The sequence below is a fragment of the Seriola lalandi genome, unplaced genomic scaffold (assembly GCF_002814215.2).
Source record: "Seriola lalandi dorsalis isolate HSWRI2012SDOR001 ecotype SW California unplaced genomic scaffold, Sedor1 jcf7180002054923, whole genome shotgun sequence".
NCBI lineage: Eukaryota > Metazoa > Chordata > Actinopteri > Carangiformes > Carangidae > Seriola > Seriola lalandi.
In genome coordinates this window covers 1,048,093-1,062,930 of record NW_019525475.1, presented here as the reverse complement: position 1 = coordinate 1,062,930, position 14,838 = coordinate 1,048,093, and the positions used below count along the sequence as shown (strand labels likewise).

The 14,838-nt window shown below is 40.8% G+C and overlaps 1 protein-coding gene across 3 annotated transcripts; it reads left to right on the top strand.

Moving 5' to 3' along the window:
* Window positions 1-1,644: 1,644 nt before the first annotated feature.
* Window positions 1,645-13,620, top strand: LOC111673626 (uncharacterized). 3 transcript variants are annotated; one of them, XR_002762109.2, is made up of 8 exons: window positions 1,645-1,817; window positions 6,690-6,907; window positions 7,015-7,227; window positions 7,324-7,530; window positions 7,612-7,986; window positions 8,828-9,383; window positions 12,684-12,810; window positions 12,914-13,620. XR_002762109.2 is itself a non-coding variant. In XM_023431457.2 (5 exons), the coding sequence occupies exons 2-5, from the start codon at window positions 6,700-6,702 to the stop codon at window positions 7,989-7,991; spliced, it is 1,008 nt and encodes a 335-aa protein (XP_023287225.1). In that variant the 5' UTR covers window positions 1,648-1,817; window positions 6,690-6,699; the 3' UTR covers window positions 7,992-8,755. The 3 variants fall into 3 exon arrangements, 1 of the variants encoding a protein (XP_023287225.1); XR_015436176.1 differs by having other exon boundaries at window positions 8,828-12,810; XM_023431457.2 differs by lacking the exons at window positions 8,828-9,383; window positions 12,684-12,810; window positions 12,914-13,620 and having other exon boundaries at window positions 1,648-1,817; window positions 7,612-8,755.
* The last annotated feature ends 1,218 nt before the right edge of the window (window positions 13,621-14,838 follow it).

Genomic DNA, 14,838 nt, shown 5'->3' with positions numbered 1-14,838 from the left:
TTCAACCTCTTTTCTCAAGAAATGCAATTACTGTTCTTTATTTATAATACAATTTCTCAACATTTTAATTGTAGGCTTGTTTGGGCCCTGTCTAAGAAGTTCTACTGTTACCCTGCACTGATAACTAAGCTGTGGTGCATTGATAACAACTTATCAATAATGAAAACGTCAAACCATCCTAATTTAACCACATAAAATCATGAACTCCGCGATCAATGTGTGGAAGAGTCAGGTGAAAGGGTTTTGTGAAGTTGGAATAATCATAACAGCTGCCATGGAAAGTCTTAATGCATAATGATGCAGTTGTCATGGCAGCACTTCGACCCACCCATGGTGCAGGTCAATGTGGTTTCCATGACAACCCGATGAAACACAATGTGTCTTTTCAAAAGTGTTCAATCCAAACAACCACCACATACGGAAGCCGAGAACGGCCGTGCCCCTTTTTTATTTTTGCACTGTCTTTTTCTTTTCTTTTTTTGGCACTGTTTTCTCGTTATAACGACTTATTATTTCGTTATCTCGATATAACGAAGGTCAGGTGTGATGATTGTGTGCTGGATCGGACCATCCTCATTTCAGCCCACGAGCTGCCACCGGCTGCTTCCGGTTAAATAAATGTTGTTAACGTTAACGTTACCTTAGCTGAAGCAGCCGGTGGCAGGTTCGTGGACTGAAATGAGGATGCTCCGGTCCAGTCCAGCACACAATCATCACACCTGACCTTCGTTATATCGAGATAACGAAATAATTAATTTGTTATCTCGAGAAAACAATCTTTGTTATCTCGTGATAACGAAATAATTAATTCGTTATCACGAGAAAACAATCTTTGTTATATCGAGATAACGAGAAAACAGCACCAAAAAAAAAGAAAAAAACAGTGCAAAAATAAAAAAGGGGCATGGCCGTTCTCGGCTTCCGTAATAACAGGTGTGAGTGGAAATTATCTTTTATATCACTGCACTGTCTGAGAAAGGACACGCCCCCTTTAAATTTCTCTCCGTTCTTTTGCTGCATTCATGTACCATCGGAAATATGTACATTTTTGAAGTTGAGTCTGGACTAACCTCGTTGTTTGGCCCCTATTGCCCTAATAACCAACCAGACATGTGGATATGAATGGTAATGCTGTATTATACAGTTTACAACCTTTAAAGTAACTTTAAGATTGTTTTATTAATTATTTCAATTATTTATTTTGTTTCATTAATTATTTTAAGGGATAAGCAACTGCTTGAGGCTTAAAAAAGGATTTTCCCTTTAGGCAAGGCAAGTTCATTTATATATAGTAGCACCATTCAGACACATGGGAAATCAAAGTGCTTCACAGACGCATGGAAATACATGCAAAATATAACATTAAAATAAAATAGCATTTAACAACAATAAAGACAAATTTGAATAAATAAAACTGAAAATATTTGAATAAGTCATATCAAGATTGCATAACAATGGCAAAGACTCATATTTACAGGCATAACTCAATGTGATATCAGTGTGCACAGGGAGTGATGTCAAATAGCAAATATTTTATCAGAAACGCTTATCATGTAGGGATTTTCCTTCAATATAGTTATGAAACGTACGAGTTTCCGTCCAGCACCTGAAGGCACCGTAGTGCTCCCGTCTCGTCAGTGCTCTGTGGCACCGCCCCTCCCTCAGACATGCCTGTTGTGGTCCCGCATTTTTGTTACTCGTCTCTGTTTATATTTATGAAAAACGGGACGTTTTAGACGAAGTGAGTTTTCGGCGTTGAGCCAAACAAACGGAGGAACATCACCGGCGTCAGCCCCGTTCACTGGACTCTCTTGAAGGTACGTTGTTCTGTGCGTTTCACTGGCTTTGTTGCTCCTTTTCCCCTTTTTCCCTGGTAATTACAGTCATTAGCATCCATCTTGGTAGGAGCTAATTAACAGCACTGCAAGGAGAAATGGTTGGCTCCTTTAAGCCCTCTAAACATCACAGCTTTGTATGTTCTTTGAGGTTTATAACTTCTTTTAAACCAAATATGCTTCTTTTTTTTTAAATTCCCACAAATTAACACACAGTTATATTCCTGCAATAAATCATTAGTGATAAGATATAATAAACCTGCTGACTTTAGTGTTGTATTATTGCACTTTATTAGTATTTAAACCCCATTTGTTGTCACTGAAAAATGTAAAAATGTTTTTTCAGACTGCAGTAGTTCATTTACATGAGAGTAATTCTCATGTTAACACGTTATGTCAGGTGCTGGGAGCAGATTAATCACTGCAGCACTCACTCCTCACTTGTGTTTGGATACTGCAGCATGCACATGTTCAAGAGAGGAGTCCCATCGTCATCTCCATGGAAACATTAAATAAAACAGTGATGTCCACTTCCTGCAACAAAAACCAGCAAAATACTGTTTTGTTTTGTTTTTTCATCTGTTTGAAATCCTGCATTCAGGTATCAAGCACCTGAATGCACCGCTTCTCTCTGCAGCCACCGACCAGAATAGGTTCCACTAAGGTTATAAAACTCTTCTGAAGTGATTCCTATTAAATGTATGTACTCATGATGATTTGATTCATTAATTAAAGGAGGATGTGTTATTGATTCCTGTTGCTCACCAGTCAGAAATGATCAAGTCACTATGAGTTTATGTGATTGGTTACAGGAGCACTCCTCTTATTTTACACATGAAGTTTAGGAGGACTGTAAATAACTGTTTATTTATTTAATAATCGGATTATTTTCTTGATTAATTGTTTATAAAAGTATATTAAATGTCATAAAACACTGAAAAATTCCTGTCAAAATCCTCCAGAAATCCAAGGTGACATTTTCAAATGATTCTTTTTTTGTCCGACCAACAGTCAGAAACTTCAACGTCAATATACAATCGTATAGAAAATCAGAGAAAAGCAGAAAATCCTCAAAAATTATTAAAAAAAAAAAAGACTCAAATGATTGATCAGTTATCAAAATAGTCGCCGATTATTTTTCTGTCGATCGACTAACTGATTAATCGTCATTGTCAACCATTGTCCTTTGAGGTGCACTTCACTTCTTTCAACAACAATGAAAAATATCATAAGAAAATACATAAGTGCCACCAATTTTCTTGTAAAATGACTTAATTTATTAATGAGAATCTGCTTTCAGAGGCTGAATAAAATGCACAGGGTTGAAATGGCCTTTTTTTCTCTGTAACTGGATTAATCATTAATGACCAATCATTCAGTGGCGTACAATTGTGAACCATTAAGGATTAACTAATGATACATCTTGTATTAGTTCATGCATTAAATCATCATCATGACCCGAGCATTAGTTATCCATTACTTACCAAACTGCATCGCTCTTTTTAAACCTTCCCACCGTTACAGTTGCTCTGGTTTCAAGAGATAACAAAGTGCACAAATGAAAGTCTTGAAAATTACAGGGTACGTGTCTCTACGCGCTACAAGCTCTGATGTTTGATTCCACTGCAGTTTTGAAGCAGAAGTTGTCAGCAGTCTTCAGCTTCACAAACACAATGTGAATTATGAATTATTCTCTGCAGCATGAAGCCTCTTTTTGATGTTTACATTTAAAGAGGGGGAATACTTTTCTGTTGGTGTGAAATAACTCCTTCCTTCTTTTATCCGGCCTGAAAGTTTGGATGGATTTGTTGCAGATGCAAATTCATGTGCATTTTAAATCTAATTTAAATCGAGCACTGGTCTCGAACAGTGGTAGTGACTGAAGAGGTGAGTTCATTTTTCCTACGGAGGTTCGGCCGTTAAAAGCCAAATAAACACAAACTTGACTTTGACTTGAAATGTTTTCTCTACATCATCTTATTCTGATTCATGTGTCCAGTGGTAAGAAAATATTAATGGATAGAGAAACACAGCGTTTCTTTATTCACACCACTAAGCAGTGTAAAAAAAAAAAAAAAAACAAAAGCAGGAGGCCTGCTTCTAAAACAAATTTGGGATGTGGGCACAAAATCCACTGCTCATGCTTAATTAATGCTTAACTAATGCATGATTCATTGTGTCCTAATGAATGTATTCATGCGTGATATATCATGAACTCACATGGCTCTGGATTAATAAATGATTAGGTCGCTATTAGTTTCGTCTCCCATTATTAAGTACAAAGGTGGAAGCGTCGCACGCTGTGGTCATAAAAATCAAACAGACCCAGCAATGATTGTCATTAACTGAACTAAGACGAAGACGTGAAACACGTTGAATATAAGTTCATTTATTATAAAATACCTCAGCTCCTGCATTGACTCATGTGTTTGAGTTTGCATGAGTTGATGTGGATGTATTTATATATGCATTTCCCATAATTCATGAAGAATCACATGCATGAATTAATGATCTTTTTTTTTCCATGCAGAAATGAATGCATGAATTAATGGCAGTTAATGAAGCGTAATGAGCCTTTATGGAATGAATCTTTTGGTCAGTTTGCAGATAGCTGGTTTACCGACTCCTTTTGTTTGTATATTACAAACATATGAACTTATATTTTGAAAGTATAAAAGTCCATTACAATAACCAGAACAGAAAAACTGAAGGCTGCATCTATCTAATTATGCCTTCTGTATCTTGTAATTTGACTTACCATCTCATAATCATGAGAGCTAGAATTACCGCCTCGTGGTCGTCTGCCTCCGCCACTCAGACTAGTTTCAGGTTACATCCCTGTTCATCCAGAGTCGTATTAAATATGAAGCATTTGTGTGAAATTTTGTCATAATTGCTGAGTGAAGTCATGAGCAATGTCCAAAAAGTTGCTTTGTGCAGTCACACTGATCCTTGACCTTTGACCTTTGACAACCAAAATCTAATGGGGTCATCCTTGAGTCCCAGTGGATGTTTGTGCCAAATGTGAAGGAGTTCCCATGGAGAATTCTCGAGATATCTCGTTCACAAGGTCAAGACCATGACGTCATTGTGTCCTTGACCTTTGACCACCAAACTCTTAATTAGTTCATCCTTAAGTCTGAGTGAATGTTTCTGCCAAAGTTCCCTCAAGGCATTATGGAGATATCAGATACCACCATGTTTGATAACTATCAAAACAAGTATAGTAAAAGTCTAATTATAATGTTTACAGTGGGAAAAAAGACACCTGTTCTCATAATTATGAGCTATGACAGTTTTAATTACGAGACACATTCTCCGGTTCTTTTATTATATATATATGAAGGGGACGTCACATGTTTATTCGTGTAACCTGTGTAACCTGTAATTCATTGTGAAGCAGTTGAAGTGTGAAAAATAAAAACCTCCCTGGACCAGTGGATCTGAAAAGAAACAAGGAGCTGCATTTACATACACATACAGTCAGTGACTTGATGGTCCACTGCATGATAAATAATCATGTGAAGTAACGCTTATTGTTTTAATATTGAGCGACAGGATCTCATGTAACACGATGCACTCATTCATGCAATAAATTAAATCTTACATAAACATTATTCATGCTTTAAAACACGATGAGTCATTCTTCAGTTTAGCATTACTGAATTATTTTGTGTAGGAACGTGCTGCACCAAAGAAAAGCAAACTGGCAGTGTTGTCGTGTAATTACAACCTCTGTGTCTTGTAATTTTGATATTTCGGTAAAGATCTCATAATTATAACGTCTTTATCTTTTAACGACTAGATACAGGATCTCATAATTACGAGATCTGCATCTTGTTGCCACGGAGACAGCTCCAGTCCCGAGTTTAGTTGCCGCCAGCTGTTGACGGCAAACGTTGCGGCAGCATGAGATGTATGTGTGACGTTGATGCGTCTGTGTGAAACAGCGACATGGTCTGTGGGAACCGGGATTTGCACTTCGACTGTTACTGAAGGCTCAAACACAGGAAGTCACTGTTTCTTACTTGCTGATGCTTCTGAATCGCCAGCCACAATAAAGTGATTAAGCTTGAACCAACATGTTGGCAAGGTTAGGCCTCGTGTATTTACAACAGGCTTTTATTGTTATATTGAGTTCACCTCACAGAGAGGACAGATGACAAGTCTGCCAACACCTGTTGCCAATGACACCTGTCTGTCTTTGACAGTTGTTAATTATCTGTGCGCTGTACAGAAAACAAATCAAGTCGTGAAAGGAATTACACTCAGTATTTCACCCTTTTCACTTAGTAATTCGAAAAAGATGGTGGAAAGTATTATTAAATAATTTTTAAGGTTTTTTACTATTATATTATTATTGAGGGTTTTTTTTTATTGTGATTATTTTGGCAGAGATTGTGATGATTTCAGTTGGAATGATTGTTTTTACATTTTCATTTTCACCGAATTAAATTTAAAAAAGATAATCATGTGATTATTGTCGAGGCTTGTACCAAACAAGCTTGTTCCTTTGACTCAACATATTTTATATGTCTATATTACATGCTGTATAAAGTTGTAGTTACATATAGCCAATATATATATGGACATGTTGAGGGCATAGAGGAGTTAATAATAGTTGAAAGGTTTTAGTTTTGATTTTACTTATGCTATATATTTAGAAATACAAATAGATAGGGATGGGGTTCAAAATAAAATACATAGGTCTTTCCATTCCATCAAAAGGGAATATCATTCCTCATTTTTGACCTTCTACAATATGGAAAACCTTTCACGAATGTGGCACTTGAACCGAGAGGATTTCTGCGTGATACGAAACATTAACACTCCCTTTGTTTGACTCTTTCCCAGGTCTGAAGAGATGTCGTCCGTGTGGCAGCAGGAGCCGTCGGGTTACTCCCCCTGCGTAGAGATCGACTCCAGCTCCGTGAGGACCAAGGACAGGCTCAGCTCTCCGGCCTGGCTGAAGCAGGAGCAGGATGACCTCCGCATCATCAAGTGGGAGAATTTTCAGTCAGGAGCCTCGACGGACGCCGTCCAGGACAACACACCCAGCAGCGCCATGTCAGGTGAGCAGCAGTGTCGGCATTAATAGTCGCGCTGTGTTACAGATGATTTATAGGATCTATACCCTTGTGTTGTAATGGTCTCCACATGCCCGTTCCCTTGTCTTTAGCTGCCTCACATGTAGAAAGCCTGCCCCCAAGGGTGCTGCTGACTATCACCAAGCTGCAGTGCATGCTGGAGAGCAAACAGGAGCGCATTGCTGCGCTGGAGAGACAGGTGGAGGACCTGATGCAGGACCGCAAGTTCCTGAGGAGCCAGATCGAAAACCTCACAAGCAACCGCTCCATGCCGACGTTCGCTTCGCCCAGTCCAGTGACGGAAGGTTGGTGAGACTACTGTCTGACTTCATATGTACATTTAGTCGCCGCTTTTATTTATTTTCGTTGATCACATCTTTTGTTTTCCGTCGATCATACAGCCAGTAAACCCAGCAAAGTGCAGCACTCAGAAAACAAATCTCGCAAGAGAGAAAGAGCTTCCTCCAGTTCGTCCGACACCAGCGACAGCGGCTCTGAAGCGTCCGACTCATCCGAAGTGTCCGCGGCCTCAAGCGAACACAAAAGGCGGAAACACCACAAGGACAAGAAAAGGTCAAAGAAAGGGAAGGACTACAGCAGAAAGAGAGGTAATCTTTCACCGTGTCATGAAGCAGACATTCAAAACGTTCAAGCACGAAAGCTCATTCTCTGTCCTTTCTTTCCACCAGCCACAGGTGTCCAGTACGTCATCCACCGCTACAAACAGGTCCTGACCGCCTTCATCAAGAAGAAGAGCATGAGCGAGGCCTTCCGCCACCTGGGAATCGACCGCAACACCATCGCGAACACGGCGTCGATCGCCGAGCTGCACCTGGCCGGCAAAGACATGGTTCCCTTGGTGGGCATGTTTCGCCAGGGAGAAGAGACTCTGGTCAGCTACGCCCAAAGGTGCACCTTGGTCATCGACAGCGACGCCGACCTGTCCAGGAGGATAGACGAGATGAAAGCCAACGGCGAGCTTCTGCCCATCTCAGGGAAAAGGCCGAGGGTGTTACATTCTCACCTCCAGCAGCTGGGGGGTGCTACAGAAAGCATTTTAATAGGTTGATGATTATTTAATTTCTTGAAACATTATGGGCCTTCACAAAATAATGTTCTTTTGTTTGTTTGTTTTCCCTCAGTCTGAACTGCTGGATTTAAATGTTTTATGTCTTATTGTTGCATATCTTGAAGTAACTTTATGTCTCAAGGGGACCAGAAAGTTGGATTATTTTCAGTATATCAATATGCATTTTAGCAGTTACACATTTAGGATGTATATTTTGTACTTGATAGCCATAGAAATTTATTTACAGCTGCTTTAAATATTGGAAATAATGGATCTTTTTTATTGTTATTTAAAAGATGTGTGTGTAGTGTTAGAAACAACCACAAGATGGCAGTGCTCACACATAAGATCTTTTTCTTTTATTTTTTTTTACCAATCACTCCTATTCTTAGTTAATCCAAAATGGTGGATAGTCAATTTAAAATTCTCCAGGACTAGCTGTTTTACTTTATATATTAAAAAAAATCATTTTGTTGCCATCATTCTGTGATTAAAAGGTTGTAATTGAACCGAGAGATTTAAAAGCTGCATTCAATGCAAAGTTAATGTTCCTGAACTGCCAACAAATGAAAATAAATAAAAAAACAGTTTTGTTCCTTTTGTTTTTATCTAAGGAGGTTTTATAAGTGTCATGTACCAAAATGTGACAGCACACCTCTGCACATGGCCTTTTAATAGAGCTACTGAGTCTGTAACCTTTCAGACTAGGAGTCATAATCACTTGATCCCAGGTCAAAGGACTGAAAATAAAACATCAACTCCCAGATCTTGAATATAATTTCTGTTAAATTCTGTAAGATGAAACGTGATGCAGCTGTGTATGGTTTTATATTTAGACTATCTCTTGACCAGAGGAGGGGGCAGCGCCGGTTGTGTAGACGGATGGGAAAGCTTGGTAAGACATCCTTGGGCGATGGTAAGTGTCAGTGCAGAGTGTTGGCATTGCCTTCCCTGCTGTTTGCTTTTCACGTGGAGTGACAAATTACTCGTGCACAGCCATTACAGAGGCTGCACCCGGGCTGTTTATCTTTGCATGGGACTCTGTCACTGTCACTCCCATTCACACGGCAGCTATCTGCTTATCGTTCCCTCTCACACCCCAGTCCGTCTCCATCCACTTCCTCCCCCAAACCTCCACCCTCTTCTCCTATGAACTCATTCAGTCATTTCTCATTACCTATCACCTCTCCGTCTCTTTTTGTCTCATCTATTAACCCAGAATAAACCGTGATGAAGGCGAAGAAGGTGGCTCGGGAGTTTTTGGATAGTGTAGGAAACATTTCGTGCCACCAGAGGCGGCCGTCAACAACCTGAAGTTCCTTGCAGCCTGTTCACAGCCAGAGGGGACAGGTGCACGCTGGTCTGCTCAGCAGCATGCGGTAGAAAAAAGGGGTGGGTGTATCTCTGCCAGCTCTCATCTCTTCCCACCTACTGATGCATGCAAATGTCAGTTCTGCTCTCCTGTCACCAGAACATGAAGTGAAGACTGAAGGTTTTTGGGCAAATCCTGAAATAGAAAAAAAAAAAAAAAAAAGGGGACACTTAGAGAAAGGTGCAGGATTTCATTGACTATTTAATTTTTGCGCACCACCCTTGTTGGTCAGCATGTCCCTAAATAAGGCAACAAACACGCAGCCCCCACCTGCTAATACACCAGAGTGGCAGCTGTGAATTTGGTGCTAATGATTGAGGGTGATGAAGCTCAGAGCTGAAGATGGAGATAGGATGTGGAGCTAATCGAGCCTGAAGCATTCTCTCCTCCTCCTCCTCCCCCGGCCTTTTGACTCACACCGGTGCGGGGGGCCAGCTGGGACTCCATTTTGTGCCTTTCCTGGTTGCAGGTGCCGCGTCATTGCAGAGGCTCCAAGTGCCTGATGGGTACAAAAAATTCAACCCCCTCCTCCTCCTCCTCCCTGTCCGGCTTTGATTCTGACCTTGACAAAAAGAGCATCTGGACGTTCTCACAGACAGGAGCTTGTAATAACCACCAATCACCCTCTTAATGGTGCAAGTAAAATGTGTTTGAACTGGTGAGTTCAAATGGAATGGGGTTATGTTTTGTTATACTGGCAGCGTGTGCCAGACCTGCTGCATAACAAACGCCTCAGACAAAAAGATTACAGGGCCTGTAATGGAGCGAAAGAGCTCAGACTTGAGCGATTGATTTAAATGCTCTCCGGGGGAACGTAGCTCTTGGCTTGAAAAACAATGAGTGTAATGTCACTTTTTCACAATCACTGAGATTACTGTAAGATATTGAGTAACAATGCTCAGCTTGTGTAGGGATTTCCTTGGGCTTCTTGTTGGTTTGCAAATATTAATGATGTGCAGTGACATTTTTGTGCATGTAGCACCACGTTTGTCAGTCTTACATGTTCTTTGCATTGTTTTCTTGTTAAACTGCTGCCTATTTTAAATTCATGACAGTCCTAGTAAATAGTGAGATGAGAACATTGATGCTACTCACATATCTGTATGATAAATATGAAACTTACTGCTAGGAGTCAGTTAGCTTAGCGCAAAGACTGGGAACAGGGGCAACAGCTAGTCCGACCGCGCACCTGCAGTCACCTTAATTTGACAAGAAGTTGGTTTTTGTACAAATTAAACAAACTAAATATAATTTGTCAGTGTAAGTTTCACAGACAGACAGGCTAGCTGTTTCCCCTCATCTTTGTGCTAAGCTAAGCTAACATGCTGCTGGTTACAGCCTCATATTTAGCATACGACATTAGAGTGATCTCAGTCTCACCATATACTGTAACTCTCAGCAAGAAATTAAACACGTTTCCCAAAATGTCAGATTATTTCTTTAAACCACCGCCGTTTCAGACCTCCATTACTTTTTTTTTTTTTTAGATCAGTTTTTGTTTTGATAATAGACTGAGTCAGATTAATGAGCATTCTGAGTCACTCGTGGTATTTAAATTGGTTTATATCTGCAGTTTGTCTGCAGGGTGCGTCTGGTGTTTCAGAACAGCAGCGGAGACGGGATCAACCTTTAAACTCGATGATACATTCCCCCTAAGCAAAAACGACGTCTTCACAACAAGAGGACTCGACATGTAGACACACACACACACACTTAAACACCACTGGCGTTTTTTGTTTTATTTTGGTGGGAGGCGGGCTGCACAGAAACAGCACTGACAGGTGCTCAGACAGATCTGAATTCCCCCCAAAAAAACGAACAGACAGTTGGTCTGTGTGTGTGTGTGTGTGTGTGTGTGTGTGTGTGTGTGTGTGTGTGTGTGTGTGTGTGTGTGTGTGAGATTCTTCACCTTTCTTTTGCCCTTGGTATTCCTGCAAATGAAAATCTCAAAAATAACCTGCTCACCACTGAAAAAAAAAGTGGGTCAGAGCGCCAATGCAATGCCAGTTCAATACAAAAGCATCAAGTGGTGCATTATGGGTATTTCCCCCTGTGGTAGAATTGAGGTGGGGGCCGGAGTCTGCGCACTGGTGGATGCCTATCCCTGTGCTTTTTCCTGCAGTGACATGTGATGACTGGTGGAGCGGTCAACAACAACGTGCAATCATAGTCTCATCTTCAGCCTTTTTATCGGGAGGAAAAAGAAAGAAAACACACGTGCACATTTTCTTGTTCTCCCTGACACAGTGTCTAATCCTCCGTCTTATTTACTGCATGAGACCACTGGATAACAGCAGGGTTGCTTCAGTGTAGCACGCCACGGAGCTGCTAGTGGTAAGAGGCACTAGAGGACAGTGTTGTATCCAGTACACTCTTGTCATGTTCTATTGTTCGCCGTCTGACACATCATGCAAACACCCCTCAATGCACAGTTTGCTCTCACACCACTGATTAGATTCAGTCTGATAGGTGAAGAACAAAAAGCTTCTACTACAGTGTAGTGTCCGTTTTTTTATTACAGCCCTCAGACATGGATAGGAGAACATACGTCATGTTTTGCATGTCAGTTTTTACCTGCAGTTTTTTCTTTCTTTTTTTATCTCTTGAGGCCGTCCAGACTGACAGATAAATCCAGCAAAGGAAATAATAGTCATTAATGAGGCTTCTCTTGGCAATTATAAAATAGAGAAAAAAGCAAAGATGCTAATCTGAAACCAAAGAGCCCCTCCACAATGACAGCCTTTCTGCCAGCGCCGCTCGATCAACAAGTCTTAAGGTATTGCTGGTGCGCTCTCCATCTGGCTGCCACTGATAAGAACTTACTGGGGGCTGCTGGATAATAGTCTCACAGGCTTAAAAGCATACAGGGGGGGCATAATGTATTCTGAGGGAATCCGGCAAACAGGACCCTATAAACCAAGCCCCCCCCCCATCCTCCCATCACACGAGGCACATTCATGCATAGTCGGCCCCCGCGATATAGCCACTGGGGGTTGTGGAGGTGGGGTGGGGACATCATGCTGCCATAGTCATGATTTGCCTGGAGTGTGATTTCGCTCCTGGAGAAACAAGATGGCTGCACTCGGACCGCAAACATGTGAGGCGCACGCTCACAGTGCAACAATCAAAACTGATCCGGTCATTTAACTGTGATCGTGTTACGTGGCTGAGCTGCTGCACTAGAGTTCATCTATTTCTGTGTACAGGCTAGCACCTCCATGGCCTGCTCTCTTTGCACTGAGGGAAATATGTAAAGCTGGTACGACCTCTATTTTCAGGGTCACAGGCACTGACTGTTTTTTTGGTTTGTACTCCCCCAGGTGTCCTCAGACTGACTCATGGGAGATGAAAGAGCAGAAAATGATAAATGGATGTATGCTCCAGGCTCTAGAAGGTTGTTTTTAATATCTGACCAACTGTACATTGTATTGGTATCAAGACAAAAAGGTAAGCAGTAAAAAGAAAAAGAAATTAAAAATTTTAAAAATCTAACTGCAGAACTGCACAGGCATGCTTCTGTAAATATGGCTGTTTTCTCTCCCTCCCCCAGTAACGACAGCTACGTTGATGAATGCATTGTTTGGACACAGAGGAGGTGATGGTACGTGACGTAGAGGAATACGCAAGCTGACAGCATGAAGGAACCCCAACCCCACCCTCAAATCCTGTTGGTTACTGGTCCAGTGACGCAGGACGAACCAGAAAATCTTTGACCTGAAACCAAAAAAAATAAAAAATAAAAAATCATGTGAAGGGGACCGGATCCAGTCAGACACTCAACTCAGAATGTGAATGCATTTGCATTATGTTGGAGAATATTTGCATGATAACCAGAGAAGACGTGGATTTAGTCAATGCCCAAGTATTTCATCTCCATCATTTCACCTCTTGCTGCGTTAATGAAAAAAAAAAAAGGAAGTAAAGGAAAGATGCTTGGTGAGAAAGACGTGTTTTGCAGTACGATGGAGATTTCATGCCGCACACTGTCTCTGCAAATGATCTGATAACCCCGATCTAGTCTTGTCCTTTTCTTTTTTTTTATTTCAGGAGAGAGGGATTCTGTCAGATTTGGGAAAACTGGGCTTTTCTGTGTATTCTCTATTACTTGACCTCTATTGTGTTAACAGTTGTTAATTACTGGGTGAATCTGTCTATTGTTTTCACACCTTGCAGGTTCGCCTATTCCCCTATTGTTTTACACAATAGCACAACATATATTGAGATTCTGTAGTAATAAAAAATACACGTTCTTGTGTATTCTGTTGTGTTACGGACATTTTTTTTGTTGTTGTTGGTATGACCATGTGTGACGGGGCGGGTGTATTTATGGCTGTGAATATCAGCTGCAGCTGCCAGTGCTACTAAACAGAGAAAACCATGTCTGTGGCCATATGGAGAAAAAGCAGATTCAGCCAAATCCTAAATTCAATATGTTTGCTCTATCGGGGAGTTTCAGCTCTGCAAAATAAGATGAGGAAGGGAAAACTCAAAGTAAAACTCTAAAGGTTAACCGAAGAGTCAAACCTGTTTTTATGTAGGTGTGAGTATTACTGGCTTTTTGTCCAAACCCCTGGAAACACCCAATTAATTTTTGTCCGGACGCAGTCAATCCTAATAACACAAGCACTTTTGCTAGAACTTCCATGCAAAAACTGAAAGACAGAAAAACAAACATACGCGGTCATAAAATCAGGGGAGGGGAAATGAATACAGAAGAGCAGCAGAGGGTATTTGCATCATCAAGTTATACAACTCTTCTCCACTGGGGAAGAGGACAAAGTCTGTTTTGAAGATGAGTCACTGTTGGGACTACTCAGCATCATGTCATGAACCCTGCTGTTTGTGCTCATGTGGGATTGCAGAGGAGTGGGCGGATTGGGTAAAATGCTGTTTGTTGTTCACATCATACTTTATGTTTTTTATGTACCTATTTACTTACTGAAGTACCAGTGCTAACGAGGTGGCTCTGGAGATGCCAGTGTAGGTCTGTGAATTGATCCAAACAGAAATATTTCAACAACTATTGGATGGTTTACTTTGGGATGTGTTATGTTCATGTCCCTCACAGGATTAATTACTATTAATCACTCTGGTAATTCCCAACTTCTCATTTAGGGCCATCAAGTCAAAAATCTTAAATTGTCCAGTATTTTATGACAAATAACTGCTGCTGGACTCTGTGTTTAGTGCTAATTAGCAATGGTTAGCTTGCTAACACACTCAACTAATTGACAGTGACCATGTTAGCATGCTGATATTAGCATTTAGCTGAAGGTACAACTGTACAAACATGGACACTTGGGCTTGTTTATGGATTTTCAGTTGAGCTTTTGTAGTTTTTATTGCTAATTTTGTCTCTTTGTCTGAACCGGTGTTCTGGTTCATTGTTCATTGTGGGCATGTTAGCATGCTAACGATAGCGTTTAGCTCAAAGCACCACTGTGCTAACTGTTAATCTTGTTTATGTTTTGTTGG

What these genes read in the sequence shown, in the direction of transcription:
- LOC111673626 (XM_023431457.2), top strand. Translation starts at nt 6,700, where the DNA reads ATGTCGTCCGTGTGGCAGCAGGAGCCGTCGGGTTACTCCCCCTGCGTA. An exon ending in GCCCAGTCCAGTGACGGAAG is followed by an intron (nt 7,228 to 7,323) that starts GTTGGTGAGACT and finishes TCGATCATACAG; the next exon opens with CCAGTAAACCCAGCAAAGTG. An exon ending in GGACTACAGCAGAAAGAGAG is followed by an intron (nt 7,531 to 7,611) that starts GTAATCTTTCAC and finishes TCTTTCCACCAG; the next exon opens with CCACAGGTGTCCAGTACGTC.